Source organism: Bufo gargarizans, chromosome 4, assembly GCF_014858855.1.
Source record: "Bufo gargarizans isolate SCDJY-AF-19 chromosome 4, ASM1485885v1, whole genome shotgun sequence".
In the NCBI taxonomy this organism is placed as follows: Eukaryota; Metazoa; Chordata; class Amphibia; order Anura; family Bufonidae; genus Bufo; species Bufo gargarizans.
In genome coordinates, this window is record NC_058083.1 from 108,045,573 (window position 1) to 108,057,981 (window position 12,409).

The following is a 12,409-nucleotide window of genomic DNA, read 5'->3' on the forward strand; positions in this document are numbered from 1 at the left end:
CTTCCTCCGTTCTCTGTGCCTGTGACGAAATAAAGAGGGGTGGCCACCCGGCTCAGTTCATTAGAGAGAAGTGGGGTGGCTTAGCAAACAGAAACCTTCCAGAACGTCACAGACCCCAAAAGCTCTCTGCCTGTATGAAAACAACAGCAAAAGCTCCACTTCTGGGACTGGCACTGAAATCGGGACATCCATAATTGTTTCACAATTAATGAGATTAATCATTTAAGTTCATTTATATTTGGAAACCAAAAAAACCTTTTTGGATTGTCGGACTTAAATAGTTTATTAGTGTTAAGTTAACCATCACTACCAGGAAGAGTCGTTTTAATCTTTTATTTAATTTTTTTTACTATGGGGCCCCTCATCTCTATGTATGCTGCCAACTGCTAGTGTCTTGGAACAGACAACACAAATATGTCTGGCATGCTTCCTTCCCGCTCTCCAATACTGGTAATATTTTATTCCTCTGTTTATGTACCTGGTTATGCTCGTGTCAAGACTTTTCAAACGAGTGGAGGAGGGATTACAGCATGTGGACTATTAAGGACCATAACATGCAATTTGATACTTTTACCTGAGCAGGCAGTTTATCCTTTTATAGTGGTTATTTTACTATAAGCTCCTTATCCATGCATGATACACCAGGGTCTGCATTCTCATTTATGAATGTCTGAAGTGTTAACTATATTTGCATGGAATCCAGTTAGTTAAACGAGTTGATGCTAATTGATGTTGTCTTTCTTCTGGAGAGTTCCTGTACCAGGAATACAGAGATAAATCTACCCAACATGAGATTGAAGCTCGAAGACTTCAGGATAATTATGTACAGACTCCTCAAACACCAGATAGTCCCAAAACCCCAGAAAAGGGGTCTCCCCCACCCATAGAGCATCAAAGATCTAACTCCACTTTCAGACGCCTGCAAAACAATTGCTCTGGCTTCAACTTATGGCAAGATCTTCCGGAAATCAAGAACAGCGGGGTTCTAACTGTCTTACAACCCCAAGAAATCAAGCTTCAGGAGGTAAGATATGTAATATGATATCGAAGAGGGTGTTGAGAAGTCAGCATGGTTCTGATAAAGCACTAAAGTTGTTTGAATGGCAGTCCTGTTAGAGACCCATAAAGTAAGCTGTTGTCCTAAATCCATCATATTTGATGAAGGTCCTACAGTACCCTACATGCAAATTTTAAAGCAGATTTTCTGTCAAGAATGTTATGTTTCTTGCAAATATGCACATTATAGTGCATCATTTTTATTAGAAAATTCCTTGTTTTGCTGTATTTAATACCTTTTTTTTTGTTGAAATGTTTCCTCTTTTGAAATTAATGGAAATGCTAGACCTAAGAATTTATTTTGCCAGCTCTCAAGGGGCATGCCCGCCGTCATGTGGTCTTGCCGATCTCATTATTGACATGCTCGTGCTTCCCTTATAAAAATAGGCTCATAATGCACATGGTGTGACTATGGGAGTAATATGGAGAAGGTTGACAGCAATGCATAGGGTTGAAAGGGGAGAATGAAATAGTGGCAGAAAATCCATATATACTTTTATATAAATTTATTGACAGGGTGACTAAAGATCAAAAATCACTGTACCCTCCAACTTTCTGTGGTTGCAACTTTCTGTCCGTCCATATACTTGTGTTAGTAATAAAAATCCCTGCCTTTCCATACACCTATAAGGATTTTTTCAGGTCATGCACAGAAATATATTACGAACAGGACCATATTACGGACAGAATGCTATCCCATCCTTGGCACTAAATAGAAGGCTATCCTCAGAGCCATAATACAGCCATGTTCATGAGCCAAAAATGAGAGCAAGTGACTTTCTACGGTGTAGAGGAACCTGGGCTGACCATGTGCTCCACCATATCTGTCCCTATGCCTTACATTGCTGTACCCTACAAATGACCGGCTGGGAAGCTTCATTGAGATGTTATGGGGAGGGCAAGTAGCAATAGCCAGTGATATAGATCCATTGTAGGCCTCCCTCACGAGTTCCTATTAAGTAAAATATAGACAGGCCCACGATGGTGAATACTTTTAGAGTCACTGTAGATTTCATTATGATTGTCGCCTTGACCTATGATCTTGGGAATTGCAAGGAAAACAACAATTCTCTGCAACTGCAATCTCTGGGATAAATTACATTAAAAATTGATTTTTCAGAATGACATTTTTCAGAGAAACAGAACCTTCCCAACTGTATAAAGCTAAGATTGTATGCTCCACCGGCCTGATATAGGGTTAATCAACCAAATATTAATGATTGCATTGCAAAGAGATAAATGTTCTCCAGCATTAGTGTAGACAAAAATGTGGTTGAAAGTGGAATGTTGTTTCTACCTTCTGTATCTTGTATATTTCTTGCTGATGTTTAGGCAATGTTTGAACTGGTGACTTCAGAAGCATCTTACTACAAGAGCCTGCGTCTTCTGGTTTCTCACTTCATGGAGAGTGACAGACTGAAAGCCACCATACACCCTTCAGAAATGCACTTCATATTCTCCAATGTACTCGAGGTCCTGTCCACTAGTGAAAGGTATGTATTAACAACAGACTTGCGCATGTCAAATGGGACTATTTCTCATAAAAGGACCAGTAAACCTTCCCGGCATGCATTCCCCATGTAATAACAAATCTAGAGCATCTACGGTATTCTTATTACTCTATGTTGTGCCATTGCTTTTTTACTCCTGAAGGTCCGGATGGGTGTTACCAGTTAGGATGTGTCCCTGCACAGTCTAAGGCCTTATTCACACAGTCAGTGATTTCCTTCTGCACAGAACAGGTTGCAGATATTTCCATTATACCTTATGTCTGTTGAGGCCCCAATCCCAGTTTTGTCTCACAGTCACTGATGGAAATCACTGACCAAATCACTGATGTGTCAATAAAACCTTAGGTCTAGTTCACACTTCAGTGTTTGGTCAGTGATTTCCATCAGTGATTGTGAGACTTTCCATTATACCCTATGTCTGTGGAGGCTCCACTTCTGGTTTCGGCTCACAATTAGTGTTGAGCGAACTTGTGTTTTAAGTTCGGCGTCTAAAGTTCGAGTTCAGGTTATCGAAGTATCCCGTTATGGATTCTAAATTCCGTTATGGTCCGTGGTTCGATAACCCGAACTTTAGACGCCGAACTCAAGTTCGCTCAACACTACTCACAATCACTGATGGAAATCACTGACCAAATAACTGAAGTGTGAACTAGGCCTAATGGCTCATGCACACCACAGTATGTATTTTGCAGTCTGCAAAAAAAACGGATCCACAAAAAAATATGGATGACGTCCGTGTGCATTCCGTGTTTTGCAGAATGGAACAGCTGCCCTCTAATAGAACAGGACTATCCTTGTCCGTAATACGGACAATAATAGGACATGTTCTACTTTTTTGCGGAACGGACATACGGAAACGGAATCACACAGAGTAACTTCTTTTAATATATGCACATATTTTGTGAATGCTCACAGACACAGGAAAGTGATACACAGGAAAGTGATCTTGTGATACTTGTAACCTCTCCTGCCCTCCCTATCATTTTCCATCCAGTAAACTTCACAACAGAACCATTGTAACATGATGCTGCTTGGTCTAAAGCCTGTATTACAGCAGATTTTTTGGCAGATGATCGCTAACAACCGTTCGTATGAATGCTCGTTAGCAATCATCTGGCAGTGTAATACTGCCGCCGATTCCCCAAGAAATGAGCTCGTTCATCGGACAATCCAAATCTTTTGGCTTGTTAAAAAATTACTGTTTGCAGGTGACAGATTGTGGTGTCTAAACATGATCTGCCACCGGCAAACCGTTATATGGCATGGCATAGCGATCGCTCCTCCCCATGCTGCGGAGGAGATCATTGCATGCAATAGCAGCGGCCTTCTCCGCTAGCGAGCAGACGATTGCCGGGAGCGAACGCTTCCCACCAAACAATCGTCTGCCACATCGGGCTGTGTAATACAGCCTTAAGAATGTAGAAAAACTTAGAATCACCTTTTATCGGTTGAGTAAACTTTCGCAAGCTAAGAAAAGTAAACTGCTGCTATGGACTTACACATACAATCTATAAGAGAGGGGTTTTAGCATGTTCTAGGCTCAGATATTGGTGGTATGTTCTGTTGACCATAGGAGACGGTGGGTAGGGTCATCAAAAAGCTAAAATAAGTGTTTTTATGCCTCTTTTCCTAGGTTCCTTCTGGATCTGGAGCAGAGATTTGAAGAGAACTTGGTGATGTCTGATGTTTGTGACATTGTCTTCAAGCATGCAGAAAACCACTTTAGTGTCTATGTCACCTATGTCTGCAACCAGACCTACCAGGAGAGAGCGCACAGGAAGCTGCTGTGAGTTCAGCAATGCCAGAAATGTAAATGTGACCAAGAAATCTCTGCTATCCACTCCGTGTTTGTCGTGCTACATGCCTGTAAGGGGACGGCCACATGTAGCATGAACACTGTTGATTTTCTGCAGCAGAATTGTGTGCGGAAAATCTGTAGTGTTTCCAGTAACAGTGAAGGGGATGAGATTGTAAAAGAATGTCATCCACATGCTGCGGAGAGTGTCTGCTCTGGGATTCGCACATAACTTGACACATGGTCTGGATTTTAATTCCGCAGTATGTGAATGTAGGTTGCAGTGGATCTCACCCTTTTCAATGCAGAGTGAAATCTGCATCAATCTGCAGTGTTTCTGCACTCAAAACCTCTGCAAAATCCACACAATTTGGTGTGATTTTTGTCTCTGCGCTTTTCAGCCAGATACATTGTGGATTTTCCTCTATGGAATACTCGCAATGCGTGAGTTGAACGCATTGCACCCGCACTGAATCATGACCCATTCATTTCTATGGGGCTGTGCACATGAGCGGTGATTTTCACGCATCATTTGTGCGCTGCGTGAAAATCGCAGCATGCTCTATATTGTGCGTTTATCACGCAACGCAGGCCCCATAGAAGTGAATTGGGATGCGTGAAAATCGCAAGCAAGTACGATGCGGTGCGATTTTCACGCACGGTTGCTAGTTGACGATCGGGATGGAGACCCAATCATTATTATTTTCCCTAACATGGTTATAAGGGAAAATAATAGTATTCTTAATACAGAATGCATAGTACAATAGCGCTGGAGGGGTTAAAAAATAAAAATAAAATTTAACTCTCCTTAATCCACTTGCTCGCGCAGCTCGGCTTCTCTTCTGTCTTCTTTTTTGCTGTGTGCAGGAAAAGGACCTGTGGTGACGTCACTCCGGTCATCACATGATCCATCACCATGGTAAAAGATCATGTGATGGACCATGTGATGACCGGAGTGCCGTTACCACAGGTCCTTTTCCTGCACACAGCAAAAAAGAAGACAGAAGAGAAGCCGGGCTGCGCGAGCAAGTGGATTAAGGTAAGTAAAAAAAAAAAAATTTTACTTTTTAACCCCTCCAGCGCTATTGTACTCTGCATTCTGTATTAAGAATGCTATTATTTTCCCTTATGACCATGTTATAAGGGAAAATAATACAATCTACAGAACACCGATCCCAAGCCCGAACTTCTGTGAAGAAGTTCGGGTTTGGGTACCAAACATGCCGATTTTTCTCACGCAAGTGCAAAACGCATTACAATGTTTTGCACGCGTGCTGAAAAATCGCGCATTTTCCCGCAACGCACCCTCCTTTTATCCGGGCAAAAAACATGACGCCCGTGTGAAAGGGGCCTTAGTGTGTTTTTTCCTGTCTGAGCCTATGTTACGCTTCCTCTGTAGTCCCTTCGTACTATAATATGTGCAATAGGTTCACTAGCCAAAAATTTAATTAAAGATCATCCGCGAAAATGCAAACAATAATAAGGAACACATAGTAACATAGGGGGTCATTTATTATACTGGAATACGCCTATACTACCCATATTTAAGGCGCAGATGGCATCACAATGGTTAAGTCTGAAAAAAGCTATCCATCTAGGTCAGCCTATTATCCAGAGATTCAGAGAAAGGGAAAATCCTCATAAGGTAGAACCCAATTTTTCCTCATTTTAGGGGAAAATTTTTCCTGACTTCAACCAGGCAATCAAAAAAACTCCCTGGATCAACGACCCTTCTCTAGATTTCTATTAACTGTAACCTGTAACATTATTATACTCCAGAAATGCATCCAGGCACTTCTTGAACTCTTTTTTTTTATTTTTTAAATCAAATATTTATTGATTTTTTTTTCACAAAAAAGCAAAAATTTGAAGACATTTAGTAAGACAAAGAAAAGACAATGTAAAGCTTCAAGGCAGACGTCCTAGAAGAAGGACAGAGCCTCTTGAACTCTTTTAGTGAACTCGCCATGACCACCTCCTCAGGCAGAGAGTTCCATAGTCTCACTGCTCTTACCGTAAAGAATCCTCTTCTATGTTGGTGTACAAACCTTCTTTCCTATAGATGTAGAGGATCTCCCCTTCAGTAGTCTGAGAAAGCAGCATGATAATCTGTGAAACCTGTGTTGGTGGACATGTTGGTTGTCAACAAGGCTTTCTAGAAACATAAATAGTTACAAGAGAAGTTATAACTCGACAACTCAAGGATTTATATTTTCCTAAGCTCGATCTTTGATTATGATCTGCAAAACCTTAATGATCTGTCCAGCAGAATTAACACAATGATGTAATCATTCGCAAAATGCTTCTCAATCACTGTTACAGGTTGTGCTTTGCATAGGTTTCTTACATTTATGTATTAGAATAGTATATGCCGAAGACATGCGGATTAAAAGTAAGGAATGTCTATAATCCTGGTAGGGGATGAGCGAATCGACTTCGGAAGAATAACCTGAAGTCGATTCGTATAAAAATTTGTTTCAATACTGTACGGAACAAGCGCTCCGTACAGTATTGAAACAAAGTTTTATGCGAATCAACTTTGCATGTTTCATCCGAAGTCGATTCGCTCATCCCTATTGGTAATATTTCCACTTGCTTAGTTATACTCTGGAAGCTTCAGAATTACCTTGGTAAAATAACTTCAAAGAGGATCCTCCCATCACTAAATAAATGGATCGTTGTCCTCTTTGGATCTAGTCCAGAATCTTTGTCGTAGATTATTAAAAAATTTCCATCCGAGCTATGTTATTTACAATGTAATTGCTATGACGTGATTTTTTATTACCTATATGGGAAATATTTTGGTGGTGCTGGAGAAATTATATGTGTGCTTATAGTTGGCTGCAAAAGCTTGAAGAAGAATTCTTCTTTAAACAAGCTTCTGACATACTAGAACAGGGGTGGCCAACCTCAGCTCTCCAGCTGTTGTAAAACTACAACTCCCCCCATGCCCTGCTGTAGGCAGTGTTTGCATGCTGGGAGTTGTAGCTTTGCAACAGCCAGAGAGCCGCAGGTTGGCCATCCCTGTACTAGAAGATAACACTGTAAAATGTCCATGAGCTGGGACCTCAACTGATAAAATGGTTGTTGTGTTCTCCAACTCATATTACGTTTAGACAAATCTGTAATACAGTATAAGAGAAGATAGCCAGGTTTTCCAGGATTACTAAAATTTTCAGTTATTACCCATAGCATATATTGAAAGATTCTTATCTGATCCCCGCTACTTCAGTCCTGTGCCCTGGCTCCTGCTGGGCCATCTTTTTGCTGGATATGGAACTACTTTGACCAGTGACTTGCTTCAGCAGTAACGTGTTCCCAAGTGGCACGTGACCACACTGATGCACTATTTGGGGACGTGTTACCACTGAAGACAATCATTGGCTTAGTCAATCATGACTATGTCCATTCCTGGCTGGAAGTAAACAAGATAGGTACCTGAAGATGACCAAGCGGGAGCCAGTACACAGGACTGAGCAGTGGGGAGGAGGTAAGTATGAATGGTATAACGGCAATGCCCCTATTGCTCCTAGAGGCTCATTTGCATATATTAAAACATCATTTTTCTCAGCATTGTGGGCACGAATGAACATGGGACCAGCACAGATGTCTTCGGCTGCCAAGCACACAATGCAATAGGTCAGCCAGTTTCAAAGTCTGCATAGTCTGCAGGGGCCAATTGGCCATAGACCTTACAGGTAAATTTTCCGGTGGGCCGATGCCCGGGGAGGCCACCTGGAAAGTGGTCAGTGGAAGTTTTTGGGGATGTATTTTGTGCTGCTGGCAGCACTTTGTGATGGGCTGTGGTATTTGGTTCTGTTGGGGTAGTATAATGTGCCCCTGTTCGACCCGACTACAAAACGGGGCCACTTTTAGTATTTTTTCCAGGGCCACTTTAAGTTTCCAGTCCACCCCTGTCTGTCAGTGACTCCTCTTTGGATCAACCTCTTGCCTGAATTTGCCCCAAGAGCAGCGCCATGCTGAGAACTAAGCCTAGTACCTGCATAATTTACAGCGGACAAGACAATCACTCATATTTCAGATGGACCCCCATGACTTCCAAATTAAACCTCTTTTAAAGATCACAAGCCTTCCAGAATGAGCATGAATGATGACCCCTTAAAGAGGCCCCCTGCTATGCCCCCACTGTTTTTCTTGCCTGATATGTTAATTTAGACCATCGGCACAGAGAGGAGGAGACATTTGGTTTTTCTCAATGGGCGTCTTCTTTTTACTGTAAAGCCGTTTTTTCTCCCTGTCTGCAATCTCCAAAAACAGCATGGGATATAGAGGTGGAAAAGAGGGGTATTTTTGAAAAAAAAAAGTGCTTGCATCAGTAGGGGCTGCACTAGGCGGTGTCTTTCACTTGTTGATGTTTTTGTTTTTATTTCAGCTAATGACTTATAGCCAGCAGGGGGCCCCATGATCTCTGGAGCCCCAAGCATTTACTCGGTTTGCATGGTGATAAAGTCTGCCCTTGGCTATACCAGCACTAGACCTTGGACAGTACTGGCCCTACAGAGAAAATATTTCAGCTACTGCTATGTGTAGCTTATAGAATATTGCCTATTCTGATACACTGTTTGAGCAGTGCCATGCCGTGACTGTTGAACATAAATTATGTTAGCAAAAAAGATCTTTCTATCAACCCAATCCTATATTGTCCTCTTAAATAATCTTTTTCTTTTTTATGTTTCTGTTCATCAGTCAAGAAAGGACAGAATTTCGGGAAGCCGTGGCACATTTGGAAACAAACCCGATTTGTCGAGGTCTCCCATTCTCCTCGTTCCTCATCTTGCCATTTCAGAGGATCACACGGCTTAAACTCCTGGTGCAGGTATTGTACAAGCAAAGGTCCAAAGTCTCACCAGTGCCATGTGCACCGACCCTTAGGGCTTATACACACCGACATGGAGTCTGTATTGCAGTGTACTATAGTACAAAGCCATACAGACTGCATATACTGCCATACAGGGTCCATAAAACTCTGAGAGTGCGGATATGTTCTCCGTAGAAAGCAATAGTCCTAATGAAGAATGCCTAGGAGCCCAATGGGCCAGGCCACATTTTTTACATTCGTACTCAAGTACCTACATGGAAGCCCTAACTCTGCATAGTCCTAGTAATGATGAAATCTGGTTCTGTTCTTATGCGGCATTTCATGGTATGAGAAAATGTTGCTTTTGCAAAGGTTTTATTGTACTATGAGTCAGCTCTCTTGGGATTTTATGCTCCCAATGTGGCTGTCTTTTCTATAAAATCCTTTAGTCACACCTTTTATCCATAAATCCCCTACGCAGTGAATTGATTGAGTTCCTAATAGTGCAGTGAAGGTAAATGATATGTAGAACTAATTGATGTATGGAACTTTCTTTTTCTTCGTTATATAGTGTGTGGGGGTGAAGAGAAAGGGTCAAAATGCTACATAAAAAAGTACTTTTTAAATTAAAATGGAAAAATTCCATTGATGTTTCTACAGATAAGGCTACTTTCACACTTGCGTTCGGGGCTCCGCTTGTGAGTTCCGTTTGAAGGCTCTCACAAGCGGCCCCGAATGCATCCGTACAGCCCTAATGCATTCTGAGTGGATGCGGATCCGCTCAGAATGCATCAGTCTGGCAGCGTTTGTCCTCCGCTCAGCTCAGCAGGCGGACACCTGAACACTGCTTGCAGCGTTTGGGTGTCCGCCTGGCCGTGCGGAGGAAAACGGATCCGTCCAGACTTACAAATGGGGGCGGATCCGTTTGAAGTTGACACAATATGGCTCAATTTTCAAACGGATCCGTCCCCCATTGACTTTCAATGTAAAGTCAAAACTGATCCGTTTGCACTATCATGAACAAAAAAAAAAAAGACGGATCCGCACCTAAACGCAGGTGTGAAAGTAGCCTAACTCAGATCCCAAATGTTTAACCCCTTCAGATACCATGGTCAATACTGAAGGCTCCAAAGGCTGCCATGTTAACCGATGTTGACTTCTATTACACCCTGCCTTTGCCTCTGGATATCAGTAAAATCATAATACACTGCTGTACAAAAGTATTGCAGTGCATAGTACAAGGTTGATCAAATCTACACGGGGGACTGAAAAAAGGCAATATGTTGTTTTAAAACCCACAAATATTAAAAAAATTCAAAAAAGCTCTTTCACATTTATCATATAAAAAAATATTAATTGGTATCACCAAGTCACAATATCTTATATATCTCATATGGTCTACAATGTAGAAAAACAATTCCAGTGCAAGAACTGCATTTAAAAAAAGAGATAAAAATTATTTAAAAAGAAAAAAAAATATTTACCAAACATAGTATCTACAACTCGCCTCTCAAAAACAACACAGCTGTGAAAAAATGAAATGTTATAGGTGTTATAAACACATATAATCATAAAAAAAAAATGAATATATTACCATAATCCTACTGGTCCGCAGAAGTTTTCATGTCATCTTTTATTATATAATGAATTCTGTAAAACGGATACCCAAATAACCCATAGCGCGCTATGTTTTCTATTACACCCGACAGTTTCACAATACATTATATGAAATATTAAATGATTATAAAAAAAAAAAAATACTTGTACCATACTAAACAAGCCATACAGCTATGTGATTTGAAAATTAAAAAAAAAGTTATGGCTCTTGGAAGGCAATAACGAAAACTTTGCCAACAAAATTGGCTTGGTCCTGAAGCGGTTAAAACAGAAACACTGCATGAAAATCAATCACTGAAGCTTCCTCTGGCTTTTCATAAAGAGGGTCTGCAGCAGCTGATCTTTGTATGTTAAAAGGTTGTGCAGTAGTGGCATAATAACACTGTGTCCTCTTCAATATTTGCCTGTACGCCATCTCCCTTGTGGCAGAGGTGCAGTGTAATCGCAACTGATCTGATACTGATGATCTATCCTGATATGTCATCAACATAGTGCCACTGTACAACCCCTTTAAGGAATAATATATCCTCTACTAACATTATAAAGAATGCCAGTCGCCATGGAGTTTGCTGACCTGTCTAATAATACAGCAAATGCATAATCATGCTGTTACTGTTTGTTATGTTGCTGCCTTCTAAAGTTCAGGTTTCTTCATTCTTCTTTCTGCACTCAGTACCCCCAATGATTAAGTGAAAACAGTATGTTTAAAATCTTATCTAATTTATTATAAAAGAAAAAGAAAAATCTTGCATTGACATAAGTATTCAGACCCTTTACTTAGGACTTAGTTGAAGCCCCTTTGGCAGTGATGACAGCCTCCAGTCTTCTTGGGTATGAGGCCACAAGGCTTGTACATCTGGATTTGGGCATTTTCTGCCATTTTTCTCTGCAGAAGCTCTGTCACGTTGGAAGTGAACAGACGATGGACAGCCATTTTCTGTTCTGTCCAGAGATGTTCAAGTGGGTTCAAGTCAAGGATCTGGCTGGGCCACTCGAAGACATTCACAGAGTTGTCCCTAAGCCACTCCTGTGTTGTCTTGGCTGTGTGCTTAGGGTCACTGTCTTGTTTAAAGGTGAACCTTTAGCCCATTCAGAGCCCTCTGGATCAGGTGTTCATTAAGAATATCTCTCTACTTTGCTCCATTCAGCTTTCCCTCAACCCTGACCAGTCTCCCTGTCCCAGTTAATGAAAAACATCCCCACAGCATGATGCTGTCACCACTATGCTTCACTGTAGGGATAATATGGGGCAGGTTATGACGCTTACAATTGAGGCCAAAAAATTCAATCTTGGTTTCATCAGACCTGTCTCAGTCTGAGTCCTTAAGGTGCTTTTTGCAAAATCCTGACAGGCATTCATGTGTCTTTTTTTAAGGAAAGTCTTCTTTCTGGCTATTTTGGTATAACGCCCAGATTGGTTGAGTGCTGCAATGATGATTGACCTTCTGGAAATTTCTTCCATCTGCACATGTTTCTTCCATTCTTCCATGTTTGGAGCTCAGCTAGATTGACCATTGGCTTCTTGGTCACCTCTCTTACCAAGGCCCTTCTTCCCTGATTACTTACTTTGGTAGGATGGCCAGCTCTAGGAAGTTGTTCCACATTCTTGAG

The 12,409-nt window shown here is 41.3% G+C and overlaps 1 protein-coding gene across 2 annotated transcripts in view; it reads left to right on the forward strand.

The window, feature by feature from the left end:
• The window catches only part of LOC122934166 (ephexin-1-like), a 196,005-nt gene that overhangs the window by 146,716 nt on the left and 36,880 nt on the right, over positions 1–12,409 (forward strand). For both annotated transcript variants that reach the window (XM_044289423.1, XM_044289424.1), the window contains 4 exons: positions 750–1,024; positions 2,389–2,549; positions 4,201–4,353; positions 9,070–9,199. In XM_044289423.1, coding sequence (XP_044145358.1) covers positions 750–1,024; positions 2,389–2,549; positions 4,201–4,353; positions 9,070–9,199 — 719 coding nt within the window. The remainder of the gene's footprint in view (positions 1–749; positions 1,025–2,388; positions 2,550–4,200; positions 4,354–9,069; positions 9,200–12,409) is intronic.